At 45.3% G+C, this 15,598-nt stretch overlaps 4 protein-coding genes across 4 annotated transcripts; 2 read left to right on the top strand and 2 right to left on the bottom strand.

Annotated features, from left to right (window-relative positions):
* Positions 1–400: 400 nt before the first annotated feature.
* Positions 401–2,108, bottom strand: EYB26_002212 (uncharacterized protein; the record flags this gene model as incomplete). Its single annotated transcript, XM_054261518.1, has 7 exons — positions 401–506; positions 559–619; positions 670–771; positions 836–1,205; positions 1,257–1,548; positions 1,615–1,884; positions 1,942–2,108. 7 exons carry the CDS (start codon positions 2,106–2,108, stop codon positions 401–403), a joined length of 1,368 nt encoding a protein of 455 aa, XP_054117493.1.
* A 1,625-nt stretch (positions 2,109–3,733) lies between these two features.
* EYB26_002211 (uncharacterized protein) lies at positions 3,734–5,546 on the top strand (the record flags this gene model as incomplete). Its single annotated transcript, XM_054261517.1, has 6 exons — positions 3,734–3,879; positions 3,943–3,968; positions 4,058–4,339; positions 4,413–4,466; positions 4,522–4,679; positions 4,737–5,546. The coding sequence occupies 6 exons, from the start codon at positions 3,734–3,736 to the stop codon at positions 5,544–5,546; spliced, it is 1,476 nt and encodes a 491-aa protein (XP_054117492.1).
* Positions 5,547–8,020: 2,474 nt separating this feature from the next.
* Positions 8,021–10,876, top strand: EYB26_002210 (uncharacterized protein; the record flags this gene model as incomplete). Its single annotated transcript, XM_054261516.1, has 10 exons — positions 8,021–8,189; positions 8,246–8,338; positions 8,412–8,596; positions 8,648–8,755; positions 8,815–8,993; positions 9,046–9,114; positions 9,170–9,385; positions 9,452–9,749; positions 9,805–10,043; positions 10,099–10,876. 10 exons carry the CDS (start codon positions 8,021–8,023, stop codon positions 10,874–10,876), a joined length of 2,334 nt encoding a protein of 777 aa, XP_054117491.1.
* A 452-nt stretch (positions 10,877–11,328) lies between these two features.
* On the bottom strand, positions 11,329–15,268 carry EYB26_002209 (uncharacterized protein; the record flags this gene model as incomplete). The annotated part of the gene is made up of 4 exons (XM_054261515.1): positions 11,329–12,056; positions 12,111–14,321; positions 14,379–14,794; positions 14,850–15,268. 4 exons carry the CDS (start codon positions 15,266–15,268, stop codon positions 11,329–11,331), a joined length of 3,774 nt encoding a protein of 1,257 aa, XP_054117490.1.
* Positions 15,269–15,598: the final 330 nt, after the last annotated feature.

Raw genomic sequence — 15,598 nt, 5'->3', positions numbered from 1 at the left:
TGGAGTAGGAACGGACTAGCCTGTTCCCTCTTTCGCAGTCACTGGTATATTGTTACAATGAACTCTTTGAGGTATGCAATCATCAATCAATATTGAATGGTTGAGAAGGACGATCACTACCATGGAAGTTCTACATGAAATGCAGTTTCACTACATCCAAATCCAAAAACGTATGTATTACACGCGAAGCGGATTTTTCTGAAATGATTCTTGAATTTCTATAGTCAACTCTATCTTTTGGAAATAAAAAAACTTGCCAATCGCCTCCTTCATTTATAATAAACTCAACATGAAGAAGACGAAGAACATCACCCCGCTCGCTGATCGACATATGTAGCATGGCGAACTTCAACACCAAACGATAACGTATTAGTCGAGGGCTCGAGGTACATGATAAGAATTATTTGGAGAACTGTACCTCATCCGACATTAGATTCTGATAGTCATCACGTATTTGGAAATACCGTCCAAACAATGTAGTCATATTCAACAGGTCAGGAACTCTCCTAAATCACATTATCAGCATTAATATATCAAATATTTCCAGGTATTTCTTACCTTACTACAGGAGATCTTAGTGCCGTCAACTTTGCCACCATTTGGAATAAACCACCAGTTTCTGTCTACGTTAGCTTTGATAGACAATGAATATGTTAAAAAGCAACGTACTATGGTCAACCATTTTGAGATACTCCTCAAGGCTTGGACATTGTACGTTGGCAGTCCAGTAAAGATCTAGGCTTTGGCCGATGTGTAGGCGTTTCAATTCCTCTAAATCGCAAAAGAAAATATCGGTTAATCATCCTCGTTGGAGAACAGACAAAGTTCCACTCACCAATGAACACATTTAGACATGCTGGGCTGTTGAGCTTCTGAGCCATTTCCAAAGCAATGACATATAGATAGTTGGCTGCGTTGATCGTTTGTGAAATACCAAATACCACGTGGGTGCTTGGAAATCCTCGACGAAGGGGCGAATCATCTTCAATATCATCCAGCCTGCGAAAAGGATCAGCGGGAGACTTCACACTTTTAGGATATACAGCATACATTAAAGATGAGTTGTGTAAGGTATCAATGGTGTCTTTCATCACTGATAGCTCAGCCTCCGGAACGTCGAACCAGATACTCAGGGCGTCTATAGCATGATGTCGGACCTTCTTCGAAGGCAGTGACTTGACATATTGGGATGGTGATAGAATAACCTAGAACACATGAGTCAGTGTTTGAATAGAAAAATAAACTTCATTACTTACCTTGTCTGGAAGTTCTGGCAATTGAACGTCTAGGACTGGGCCAATAAATGACTTTGCTGTAGTAGTGATAATAATATCGTCTGCACAAGTTAACATACCCGAAGTAGCCGTTGTCTTGACATCGACGACGGTGGAATCTGTGCTATCGTTCAAGGACGTTTTCGAGTCATCGGATTTTGCGCCCTCGTCATCAGTATCGTCAGTCTCTTTCGGCTTGTTAAAGTTGTAGCGGTGAGTGTATTGACTCCAGACGACATTGCCATTGATGCTGAATTCCAGTGCACCAAGATAGCTGAGCAAGTCCATCGAGGCCTTGCCCACAGCCTGACGCTCGAACTCTCAATGACGCCGCACGTACTCTTTGCATGATTCGCGGATCTTGTCCTGGCAGATGTTTTTGGCTTCTTCCAAATCCACCGAATGCTCTTTCATGATGATCCAGATGGCATTGGCCATATCCTCTGATGTTGAGTTTTCCTTGAATTCGATGTATTCCTTTTCCCAAGAGAAGTAGTCATTTGCCAGGGCTAGAGTGGCGTACGCGGGATCAGTGATGTTGTTTGCTCTTTCAGCCTCGTCTGAGCTGATTGTCAGTCCCATGGCAAACGTGACGATTCTGAACCAGAATCTATCATATCAAATTTAGTGTCAGTATATAATAGCTGAATGAATGAGCCGAACATACGTTTGACCAAGATTCACAACCCGATGAGGAAGGTGCTCGTCTAGGGTTCGGAAATTGAAATGTTGACTTCCACTTTCACCCTTAACTAATCCCTCCCAGCACTTCAGCAGGACCATGGCTTGTGGCTCATTGACAACGAGGAGTTCCAGGATCAATTTGGCTTGCATCTGAGATTTCCGGACGCGGACATTTTGGTACTATTTGCTGGGTTGAGTACGCTTTCGAAGCCAGCAGCCATTTCATTGTTTTCGTTATCTCCCTATGCATCACTTTAGAGTCAAATAACCCGCAAATATTTTCAAGAAAACATACTTCTTCCTTTCCGACATTATCTAGGATATCTATCAAACAAATCAGTTCACTTGCCTTCTGGATAGGTAATTGTACCAAAAAATGCAGGATTATAATCACCATCATGAAGAAACGCAAATTCATTTGCATAAGTGACAATCTCCAATCTCTCTGGGATGCACTCTGGCACAGCAACGGCGATACCATTAAACCTTGGACTTAGGCAGCCAGTAAAATTCTTGATTGGGCCAACCATCCTTTTCCAGTCTTCCTGAGCTCGCCGAGCGCCTTTGTCTGCCAAATGCGCAAATTTGTGGACACGTAATGGCAGTGAGCTACAAAGGCCTAGGTCGTCATAGGTGGATGGGTCTACTATTGTAGAATAACAGCACGGCATCAATGTTGAAGTCTCAACATAATCTGAGAGCGGTTTGGATTGCTCCAATCTTGCAGATTCCTGAGGAACTGCAGAGAACAGGCTTCTGGATGACAGAAACCAACTGCGTACCCATTCAAAAAACAAAACAACGACGTGAAGATATGAGAACAAGAGCTTATCGGTGGATATTGATGTAGGTTGGGATGATATAGTTTGATGGGCTCTTGTAGCACCGGAGGGAGTGCTCTTCTTTTTTGGTACCTGCCATCGCAGCCTTTCTTTGCAGCTAGAATGAGACAACTTTCTTAGCACATTAGATATCAATAACTACTACGTTCAGGTCAATATTGGCTACATATTAGTTATAAAGCAATCGGCCGTGTATATAGACTCATAATTCAGGTAGGATGATACAAGATCAATCAATACACAAGTAGCAAATGATAGCAAATGAGGTGAGAATGGGGCCATAAAGTGGAAATACTACTCCATATCCGTAGATAGATCACAATTGAGGTCTCATCTATCTCTGGATTGCACTGTCTACTATTTAGGACCATTACATCTTTAGATATGCTAGTCATGTATGTACGTACATCCCTAAATTCGGCAACAAGAATGAAACATACTTAGATAAGGTAGTTATGTGTCGGAATTCGGAAACCAGTTTAGTCATATCTAGTAAGCAAGATATACTAAATGAATTAGAGTGGAACAGATTGATCATTATATTATATAGTAGTTTATCTATTTTCTAGAAGGTTATACGCGTAATGGTATGGAGTACTAGTATAGACAAGACGAACTGTGATCCTTCGCCCCCAAGGCAGATGACAACCAGATGGGATTTTTCTATTTCATGATGTTTACCACACTAGTTTTTTATACCTAGGCAAATTTTGAAACTATGTATAGGTATCTGATGAAATATACGACTTACTAGCGCGCATCATGGTCTTGTAGGTGCAATCATGCAATTTGTATCTACTGACTGTTCCCTCTTTTTCACCTCTTTCTTGAACCCAACGGTTTCTCAGCATTGAAGCGTTGTCATTCCCATCGTGAGGGCTTCCTAAACCACCTTTTGTCTTTAACTTTTCAACGATGGCTGTGGTTTCAGCAATGATTGTGCCTCTATCGGCCACCGAATTGACGTTGGTAGCGGTCATAGGTTTTGTTCTATATCATTTTGTGGCCTGTACCAATAGACTTTTCTTTAGTCCTCTACCTAAGTTTCTAGGGGAGAAGATTGCAGCAGCGACACATTGGTATGTAATGTCCCTTGCCCCTTCCATACGAGATTTCGCGAACTGAAATGCCAAATTATCTAGGTATGAGTTTTATCACGATGTCATCTGTCGTGGCCAATATACTTTTCATATTCGCGATATGCATAAATATACGGGCCTATTTTGCGGATTAGCCCCTACGAATTACACATTACAGACCCGAGTTTCATTCACGAGATCTATGCAGTGAGCAATCGACGACGAGACCGATGGGAATGGTCGACAAGGCCAGGGGGTTTTAATGGCTCAGTGGTTGGGACGAATCCGCACAAACTGCACCGCAAGAGACGCGCCGCTTTGAATCCTTTCTTCTCCAAAGCAAGTATTAGGAAACTCCAACATGAGATTGATGATAAGGCGATTCAGTTGGTGGAAAGGCTTCGAAATGAAAAGGAGCGGGTCATTAAAATCAATCATGCTTATGCCGCCCTCACAAATGGTGAGAGAATGGATATGCAGGGACAAATTATATCATGTGTTTTGATTCACTAACGATTCTTCTCTAAAAACAGATATCATGGTGAGGTATGCTTTTGGTCGAGAGGATAATCGTTCTGCCCATAAAGGTAAGTGGTTTTGTTTACTTAGCTGTCCTAAATATTCCTTCCGTTGACAGTCTAGATTTTGATCCCTCATTCCATGATAATTTCATCGCCGGTGTATCGTGCCTCAATCTTCTGCGTCACGTCTCCTGGCTAGATCGAGCGGCTAGATCGCTACCAATGAGTGTACTTAGTCGTGTTTCGACTGTTATTGCTCAGTTCTGGCAGGAGAAGCAGGTTCGTCGTCCGAGGGTTATCATACAAGTTAAATCACAGTATCTAATCACGTTGCAGACCATCATAGAAGACGTAAGGCAAATTCTCAATGGGACCAATAAAGCCTACGAAGAACAACCTTACCGGACCATCTACCACGGAATTCTGAACAGCAAGTTGCCAGAGGAGGAAAAGTCGCTCCAGCGGCTGGCAGAAGAAGCTCAGATCAAAGTCGGTGCTGGCACTCTCGCAACTACTTGGGTCATGTCTGTTGGCATGTATCATCTATTGGCACCCGGTTCAGTATCAATGCTTAATACTTTGCGGGCGGAACTCAAACCTGCAATCCCTGATCCGAATGTGCCTCTTGATTGGACCATGTTGGAGAAGCTTCCTTATCTTACTGGCGTGGTCAAGGAAAACTTGCGTCTGGGAAGTGGGACGACCACAAGACTGCAACGTATTGCTCCCGATGAAACCTTGATATACAAAGATCCCAACACGGGCAAAGTCTGGGAGATTCCTCCTGGTACCCCGATCAGTCTTACCTCGCTGCATATTCATCACGATGAAAAAATCTTCGCCGACCCGGAGTCCTTCCGACCTGAGGGATGGATTGAGAACCCAGAACTTGAACAGTTTCTGTTGACATTTTCCAAGGGAAGTCGGCAATATGTCGGTATGCACTTGGCATATGCGGAGATGTATATTGTATTGGCACGAATTTTCCGATCTTTCGGTCGCAAGGACGAAGATTCTGGGTGTGATAAGGTGGGCAACCTGGAATTGTTTGAAACAGAAGCACGAGATACAATCTGTGTAGCTTATTTGGTGGTACCTACGGTATGGGAAGGGTCCCAAGGAATTAGAATGAAGTTAACTGATTAGCCCTAATTGCCTAATTGGGGTTGGCGCTTTCAGCCCGAGCAATTGGGAATCGGAATTTCACGCCCTTTCAACTAGCCAAGAACAGTTTTAGATAGTGCAAAGAAAATACACGTATTCGAATTTGTTGAGGAAAAAAGGTAATCACTGTAGCTAAAGTTAACATTAATCGATCCCTAGTGGTCATCCAGCGGAGAATAGAATGGGTAGGACTAACAAGTTGATTCGATACCTACAACCACCTATCCTATTAGCCCTCTACCTAGGCATGCTTACCAACATCGGATTCCTACAACCATCCGATTGGTTCGCCTAGAGAATGGCTGTCGAGGTAGCTTCCAGGGCTTACTAGAGCATAGGCCCATAGGGAAACATGTCCCGTCGTCTTAGAGGCGGGTGTATCCTAGTATATATTAGCTCTAAAGCTGCTTACTCCATAGTCAGATTGCAACTACGCAGCCAAATACTCTAGCTTAACTACGTAGTATGATATTATCTCATTAATCAAGCTTTCTAGGTTGATAGTAGTTTGATGCATATTGAGATATGGAGTACAACCGGATTTACAAACCCGCACTCGAATAATCCGGATATTTGAACTTACAGTCATAAGATGTTATTATGGCGATGCATTGTCCGTACACGGTTGACGCCAGAAACCAATCTTGCATCTACTGCAAGCAAAGGCTTCTTCGTAACGAATAGGCGCAAACGCCTAGTCCCTCCACTGCCAAACCACTTTTTCGGCAATTCAGCCACCTGGGTCTTCATTAGCCTGCCTATTTCGGACCTGTTGGATGAGAAACGCACAGTGTCGATCAACGAGGTTCAGAACGTTTTGAAAAATGACACAACTGAGCTCAACTTGCTGCTAACCAACCAACTTATTTCACGCCAAATGAGGGCTGACAACTATCCACCAATGAGTCTCATGGGCCACGACGTCTTGTTTAATTCATGGGAGCACCTTTATCCAAGCCTAATGGACGTGGATGTCGGTTTAGGAACTTTTTGCGCAATGCGGCGTCTGACAGAGTCGATAACTCCTTCCCTGGTGCTAATCCTTCCATCTAACGGAAGGAGAGTGAATTTCCCTGATGTTAACCTTAAATACGGTTATCCAGGGGGTATTGAAGTCCAGGTTCATCTATTTTCGGATCAAATGGAGCGCTTACAGAAGGATCCTGAATGGCTACAATACACTACCACTATTTGATCGAACTTATCATTGGTAGATTAGTAATAGCTTTTTGACAGCCTTAATCAGTTGACTATATCCCAGGTTTACCTACTTCGATATTTGTTGATTTCTCATTTCATTCAAGTAAGAAAAAGTAGAAGCATTCATAACTGATACTTGACACTTACTCCTACCATGTGGGATGAGTTGGAGTTACAAGTAACAATGTTACTACATTGGAATAGAACACGCCTAATTGGTTTGATAGCCCCCTCGTTTCCTCGAGCGAGTAGGTGGTGTTGAGGCCGACTTCCATTCGACTAGCATCGTTCGTCGTCTCCATCTAGAGAGTTGTAGTCACTGAACGCTATTTCTCTCTATTTTTCCTTGTGGTCAAGATATCCATGGATCCATGGACATATGTCTATTCTTTCACGTGGATTTTATGCGGTAGCAAATTATGCATAGGATTAGAGCAATTAACATATTCCAACATCACGCCAGGGCAATTCAAAACTTGCAGTGCTCTGCCCTGAACTTTCATATTACAGATACAAGAGACACATGTGGCAATTGGTGGAAAATCATTGTATTATATTCCGCACTTGCTCTCCACCTGAGAATAAAACGAACAAGGCCGCCCAGATCGTATATTCTCGAAGTACCCCTCAAGCCAAATGCATCTTAGCCCCCTCGGATAAATTCTGATCTTGACGATCACCTCAAATCCTTGTACATACCCATCCTGTGGGGTAAACTCAATTAACCATACATATAACCATAAACCGTCGAAAAGCCCTAGTCAAGCGATACTCCGCGTAGTGGGAGTAGCGTCAAGTAGATCAAGATGTGCATACCATCAAGTGCACAGTTTATTTGACTTTAAAGGCTTACGCCGTCGTCTATTTATTGCATCAATCATAGTATAGAGACTTTTTAAATCATTTATGGGGAAGTCTAACGCAATATGACAGGTGCTTGCTTCAGCAAGAACAAGAATAAGTCTACACTGGAAAATTTCCCGTTTGGGAAAGCATCACGAAAATAGCCCTAACCGGCCCGGCTTTCGGCGTTTTACCGAGCTACAATACCTAACTAGAGCACTGGAATGTTCGTTTAAGCTAAGCTACTGCACGTAATGCCGGTCGAGAATTGAGTCTCTGCTTTCTGCAATTTGGTTATATCAATGAGAATGCCCGCAATGGACGAGGTCGTGGATAATTTTAATCTGATTGCACTTCAAGGTCAATCTGTTTGGTCTTTCGCGACAGTGGATTGAAAAGGAGACAGATTCAAGATGCCTACCATCAGTCAAGCATCTACATGCGTCCTTTTGACGTTGGGGACGGCATGGGCCAAGTCCTCCTCACCCCCGTACAAGAACCCTCACCTTCCAGTCGAACAGCGCGTGGCGGATTTGCTAGGAAGAATGACAATTGAAGACAAGATGGCACAATTGATGCAAGGTACGCTGAGAATAGATCGAGTGCAATGGAGAGAGAAATATGCTCAATGAATAAAGGCGACATCACAAATTGGATAAATCAGACCACCGGCGCGTTCAATTCGAGCGGTCTTGTAGCTAACATGGAGGAGAAAGCGGGGTCATTTTATGGTAAGCCTCGCCTCACCTCAGCTCACCTCCTCTTGTTGAACTCCCGCTAACCATGGAAATGTGATACTAATAGTTGGATATCCTATTTCATGGGAAATGCTCACTTCGAACATCCAGAAAGGCCAAGATTACCTGATCCACAACACAACCCTTGGTATCCCAGCATTGATTCAAACTGAAGGGATTCATGGGTTTTTGATAGGAAATGCTACCATTTTCAATTCGCCCATTGGCTATGGATCATCTTGGAATAGAGATGTAGGAAACCTGATCCCAAAAACTAACGACGGAAACTAATTCAATGTCTAGTTGGTGCAAAAGATGGGACAGATTATCGGACAAGAAGCTCGTGCTTTAGGGGTAACGCAGCTTTTTGCGCCTCTCGCTGATTTGGCTAGAGAACTACGCTATGGTCGGGTATATTGAGTCAATACAAAAGAGCTTAGGGACCGCTAGCTGATTCATTGGACGTGTAGGTTGAAGAATCGAACTCCGAGGATCCTTATCTTGCGGGAGAGATTGCATACAGTTACGTCAAGGGACTACAAAGTCAAAATGTCTCTGCTACAGTCAAGCATTACTTGGCTTATAGTAATCCAGAACAAGGATTGAACACGGGTCCAGTGCATGGTGGGCAGAGAGAATTGAGAACGACGTTAGTTTTTCTTCCCCTGTCTGGTAGACATCGTTCATGCTAATGGACAAAGGTGGGCACCATCTTATAAAAGAGCAATCATTGATGCAGGCGCATGGAGTATCATGAGTGCCTACCATAGGTAAGAAGCCTTTTTGACAAGAGACTCGTACGGCGCAATTGACCATGATTACTAGCTACGACGGAATTCCTGCAGTGGCTGATTACCAGACGCTTACGACTCTACTTCGAGGCGAATGGGGATATGATTATTGGGTCATGAGTGATGCCGGCGCAACGGACAGGTTATGCACATCCTTTAGACTATGTCAAGCCTCACCAATTGACTCAGAAGCCATTACTCTGGCCGTGCTTCCTGCTGGAAATGATGTGGAAATGGGTGGAGGTTCCTTGTAAGATCTCCACCCGAAAGCCACATGACGGAATAGTTACTAACTTTCAAATCCTTTGATTGACAGCAACTTCAAAACCATCCCTCAACTAGTCGCATCTGGTAAATTAAAATCTTCCGTTGTGGACACAGCAGTCTCTCGACTTCTCCGCGCCAAATTCGAAATGGGACTTTTCGAGACTCCATACCCAGGTGCTCCATCCGATAAATGGAATGATCTTATCCACACCCCGGAAAACCTGCAAGTTGCTCGAGACCTAGACCGTGAATCGATTGTGTTGCTTGAAAATCACGATAAAACGCTTCCTCTAAAGAAGAGTGGTAGTATCGCGGTGATTGGTCCCATGGCCCACGGCTTTATGAACGTATGCATATCATCTTCCCCATGCCTCGCCTCGAATCTAGTTAACTTTGCTAAAGTATGGAGATTATGTCGTTTATCGAAGTCAATATAGGGGTGTTACGCCTCTTGATGGAATCAAGGCTGCAGTTGGTGACAAAGCTACCATCAACTACGCACAAGGCTGCGAACGTTGGAGTAACGATCAATCTGGATTAGATGAAGCGATTGAAGTAGCCAAGAAGTCGGATGTCGCTATCATCGTGGTAGGAACATGGTCTCGAGATCAACAGGAGTTGTGGCAAGGACTTAACGCGACGTAAGTGATAATTGCATTCCCATATCCACCTGATGAACTTCTCTAAGAACAGCAGAACCGGCGAACACGTCGACCTCAACGACCTCAGCCTCGTCGGTGCCCAAGCCCCCCTCGTCAAAGCAATTGCAGACACCGGCGTCCCAACAGTCGTCGTCTTCTCCTCTGGAAAACCCATCACCGAAACCTGGATCTCAAACTCCACAGCAGCTTTGGTCCAACAATTCTACCCCTCTGAACAAGGCGGTAATGCGCTTGCTGACGTTCTATTCGGCGACTACAACCCTTCTGGAAAGCTCTCGGTCAGTTTCCCACGATCTGCGGGTGTGTTGCCCATATACTACGATTATTTGAACTCGGGTCGATCCATCGGTGACTCTGGGTTTGTTACCGAGAATGATACCATTCTCTTTGGACATCAGTATGTCATTGGATCTCCTCTGCCATGGTATGAGTTCGGGTATGGGAAGAGCTATTCGACTTTCAACTATGGGACCATGAAACTCGACAAGACTAATGTTTCTGCTACGGACACTGTCACGGTGAGCATAGACGTTACGAATGAGGATACCTCCCGAAATGCCACCGAGGTTATTCAGGTGTATGTGGTGGATGAATATGCGTCTGTTGTTGTTCCCAATAGACAACTCAAGGGCTTTGATAAAGTCGTCTTTGGAGCTGGTGAAAAGAAGACTGTGGACATTTCATTAAATGTGAGTGATTTGGGACTTTGGAATGTCAATATGCAATATGTGGTGGAGCCTGGTGCATTTAATGTTCTGGTTGGAAGCAGCTCCCTGGATATCAGGGCCAATGCGACCTTCTATGTATCGTGAGATTTCGAAAAACCCTCATACGCTGATTGAAGCCCTTGAAATGTGAAATGGTAAATTGTGACGATGCTATACATGGCTATTGTAAGGCAAACCGGAAAGAGGAAGAAGTAAAATGAAATGACCACGCAGTGGAACGTAGTAGGGAATGTGAGGTACTAGCAAGAAGTATACAGACATCTTCGCTCAGAAAATTTTCGAGAAACATGAATGCAACGCATCTAGATACAGAGTGTAAGCGAGCTCTTCATAAAAGCGACAAACGGGAATTGCTCGAATACGAGACATTTGCAACGCTGGCTCCTTACACCAAATACAAACATATCAACAAAGAAAAGAGCGCAGGGCTAGTCAGGCTCTGGTCACCGACCGGAGTCATATGAAAAAAGAAGGCAAAGAAAGAGCGAAAAATACCAAGAGAAAAAGAGGTAGTGCAGGCTATATATATACATTGGTTAGATGGCCTTCCCGCTTCGGGGCTTGGGAGCACGGTTTTGGCCGTCATGAGTGTGGACAATCTCCTCGAGTCTGTCAAGACGATCACGAACAACCTGGATAGCGTACTTCATCTCACGCTGCGAAATCTGTTCTTCATCAATCTTGAAGGCCAGAGATTCGCCGTGACGTTTTAGGTTTCGCCTCCGCGCTTTTGAATCTGCGTTGTAATTTCTATTGCTGTTTGGGAAATTGATGCCTTCCATCCCGACCCTATCTTCTAGCCATCTCCAGAGCTCGTTCTCCTCAGCTCGCCATATCTCCTCATACGCGGCCAGGCGTTGGGACGACGCGTGTCTAAGGAAATTCAAGTCGGAAGAAGCCGTCGATGATGGGCCCATTCCTCTTGTATAAAGTGTGAACAACAAAAAGGCAATAAGTGCAATAGCAACGGGGGCACTCCAGAGTGGTTTGAAGATGCTTAAAATGGGGCTGAGAAGACCATGGATAGGCTCAAGAATGCCCCATCCTTGGGAGTCTCGCTTATTCGCATCCAGAGCAGCACTTGCAGCTGCGGCTGCAGCGGCAGATTTAGTGGCGGCAGCCCCTGACTGCTTCCGACGGTTCTTGGATGTCTTGCCACCTTTGGATGTACCGGCAGCACGAGCTGTTACAGCTGTTTTGAGAGCTTTGACAAGGTCATTTCCGTAAGTTGTTTGACCATCAATGGCACCTTTCTCGATAGGTCCTAACATTCTCATTAGCCTGACTTCATCAGTCTATAATAGCAGGAGCAACTTACCTTTCAACCAACTCTTGCCAGACCATTCAATGGTGCAAGTCATCAGGAATCGGGTTTGATTATTTGGTGCCCATGTCAGCAGATATTTGGTCTTGACGCAAAACACATTGCCGCTGGGGACATCAGGCGTCTGTGTGGTGAGTGTGGCAAGAACTGCTTTCTCCATATCGAGTACATCCAGTTGTTCGGTACTGATGCATTTCGTTTGCTTCGGCCCAATAGCCCCATATAGTGGTTTGATGTATGAATATTGCCGAGTTTTGCTGGGTTCGGTAAGCCCCTTTTTGTCTTCAAACTGCAAATCTATGCTCTTCTCATCATCTATCAGAAACTTGGTCAGAAAAGCACTAGATGCCGGTCCAAGCATCAGATTGTACACTTTTCCGAGAGGGGCCGGAATGATATCCTCCTTTATGAGTTTATCATATCGACCGGCTGGGTCATTGTACTCCGTGGGAGAATGTGTAACTGGGCCAGGGAATCCATTTCCATCGCTGGAATTTGTTGCACCTTTATCGTTTGCTTTTCCATCGGCAGTTGATAATACGACGGTCGATTCAGTCGCTTGACTAGTCAAACCTGTAGTCTCCCGACTAAATGGTTTGGCAGGTGCAACGGATTCACTGCCATTGATGCTATCATCACCGCCATCAACTAAGCTATCGGCATCATTGTCCTCGTCTTCATCGTAGATTTCATCCTCATCGGCTACTTCACTAGCGACATCGCTCTCATTCGCCTTCTCGGTCTTGTCACCGAGCCCATCATCGATTCGCATACCGTTAAGATAGCTTCTCAGAGATGGGTGATTGATCTTCCAAATATTAACCATGAGATCATACGTCGCTTCACGGCTTAGTAGACTGCGGAATGTGTGTCTAGCATGTAGAGTTTGAATAGCAATTGCATTAGGAATCACCATCGCGGTATTCTCTTTCTCAATTGCTACAATTTCGTCAAAACTGATGACGAGTGTAGTTACCCATCCGAGAATATTGCTGGAGAAACAAATGTGGCCCTCTGAAATGTAAATTCGGCCAGCAAGAATGATATCTCGCTGCAAAGCACAGCTGTAATCTTCGATCAAGAAATCATCCTCGGGCACGCTGCGGAAGAGCTGATGGTAGTCACGATTGCGCTTCTTGCTTGCAACAGCAAATCCAGTCAAACGCGGCACGCTTGAATTGCTGTTAGGCAGACCCAGTGACCCTGCGCCAAGGCCAATAGCACCGACTGTTGAAACTGTAGCGCCCGAAGAGCCACGATGCCGTCGAGCCAACCGACTGCGTACGCTCCCAGTACGTTTTATACTGCCGCCGGTATCGCCGTCAAATATACTTCCTCCTGGAGGAGTCTGCTCTCCGCCTCCTTCGAAGTACATGGAGCTTGGTTTAACTTTGACATCGCTGGCTTCATCTGAGTTAGAAGCTACCGTGGTCAACGAAGGATCGGACGACTTCTCATATGCCATCGATACAGCTCTAGCTGCTCTTGAATCTTCAATACGTGCAGACATCTGATCTCTCTTTGCTGCGATTGCGGATGCACGCGACTCCGCAGGGAGGTCTGGCTGAGTGATAACCACCCCGTCTTTTGTTGTTACGATGCCGCCGGCAGCAGCATCCATATCAAGATGACTGAACTCTAAGTCACCGCTTCCGAGGGTATTAATGGCGAGTTCCTTTTGTTTCTCCTGCTTGACGCCTTCGGTCGCAGACTGCCTGGTTGCCTCATTCTGATCTTCCGACGATTCATTGGCGGACTCGGTTGAACTTTTGCCTAGATCAACCGATTGACTCGTGGCGCGATTCTTATTCTGGGCACCAAGGCTATTGCTTATGGTAGAAGCCGCATTTTGAGCTGCTGAAAAGACTGAGGAGAAGAATCCGCTTTGAGCGCCAGAGGGAGAGCGTGAGTTTGTTCCTCGAGGCTCCTCAGCCATAGACGTCAGCGATGTGATTTGTGATAATTTGCTTGGAGAATGAGTGACAGTGCCTGTGGATCGCACTCGACGGTGTGAAATCATGTTGCCTGAAGGGCTCACAACCGTTCCAGGAGGAAAATCCGCATTTTCAGATTTCACGGTCTCAGGTGATTGTGTGAGATGAGGGGAGAATTCCCCGGAAATATTAGTAGGTGTCGGTGGAGTAACTGTTGTGACAACTTTCAAGGAATCCTTGGTCGGAGGGGTCTTTAAGCGATCTGCCGAATCTATACTCGTTTCAGTAAGGTTTGTTGAGATAAATTTTGGCAAAGGTGGCGGCGGACTGGCTGATCTCTTCGAAGATCGCTTCTCCGAAAGACTACTACTTCGGCTCATGCCTCCAAGGAGAGTTTGACTTCTCCTCGCTTGGCTTCCCACAGATTGTGACGATTCTCGATCTGGGCTGACACTAGGACTCTTCTTTCCTTGTGATGGCTTCAGTGCATCTTTCAAACGCCTTGCCGGAGAGACACTCCTTCTCTTGGAGAATTCTGGATCAGGACCGGATATGGTTGTGCCAAGGAAAACCGATGATGCTTGTGGAACAGAGATGCTATGTCGTCTCGATGACGAGACAGAGTGTATCGGCGAAGCCTCTTTCTGCTCGTCATTATTATCATTGACCGCTGTCGTCGTTATCAATGGTGAGGACGCAGTCAGATATCCTGCATGGGACTCGCGTGGGAGAAGCGGCGGCGGTCTAGGTAGCCTTCTCGTTAAATTTTGGCCTCGTTCTTGGTTAGAGAAGTACTTACTGGTCTGGTTCGGAGTCATCAGTCAGAAGATTAACGCTGCCCGTAGAGTGATCTAGAGCGTGAGTACTATTGTTCGGCGATGATCCCGAAACAGAGGGTTCGTTTCGCACTGACAAAGCCGCGAGGTTCGTGCTAGAGTCGAGTAAGGAGTCGGCAGATGCAATCGAGCTTGCTTTTTTGTCATTGGCGGCATTCTTCTTCTTCCTCCGATTGCCGATCAACTTGGAAAAGCGACTAGATGAGTCTTCTTGTCCTAGTTCTCCGCTTGTTGAGGGGCGCTTCTCGGGGGTCGATTCAATCGATGAACGTCCATTGCTCCGAATAGAGCCTGCATTGCTTTCTAGTTCTTGTCGATTTTGTCTCGAAAACACCTTCTTGATGCCAGAAGGTTGCGTTGAAGAATCCTGGGCGCCGTCCATGTTTTGCACGTGAGTGATGCTCAGGTTGCTGCGGGATATGGAAACGGAGATGCGCAGTCAGCCAGCACTAACACGGTTTCCATGTACTGATGTCAGATCGCGACCTGATTCCAAGACAACCTTGTTTAAGCGTATGTTCTCAAGAGCTTTGATACTTTGATATCAGTGTTGAAGCATTTTCCCCGCCGTACCGAGTCGACCGCAATAGATTCGATCGATTAGTGGTATTCGAAGTCGTTCAAGAGGTAGACAGTTTAGCAAGAGTATGGTTTGTAGTTGGAAGGAAATGTAAATGAGTGTCTGGTTTCAAAGCATTCAGCGACGTCGTGA

The sequence above is a fragment of the Talaromyces marneffei genome, chromosome 1 (assembly GCF_009556855.1).
Source record: "Talaromyces marneffei chromosome 1, complete sequence".
In the NCBI taxonomy this organism is placed as follows: domain Eukaryota; kingdom Fungi; phylum Ascomycota; class Eurotiomycetes; order Eurotiales; family Trichocomaceae; genus Talaromyces; species Talaromyces marneffei.
Note: the sequence above shows the minus strand (reverse complement) of the source record. Positions and strands in the feature narration are given on the sequence as shown.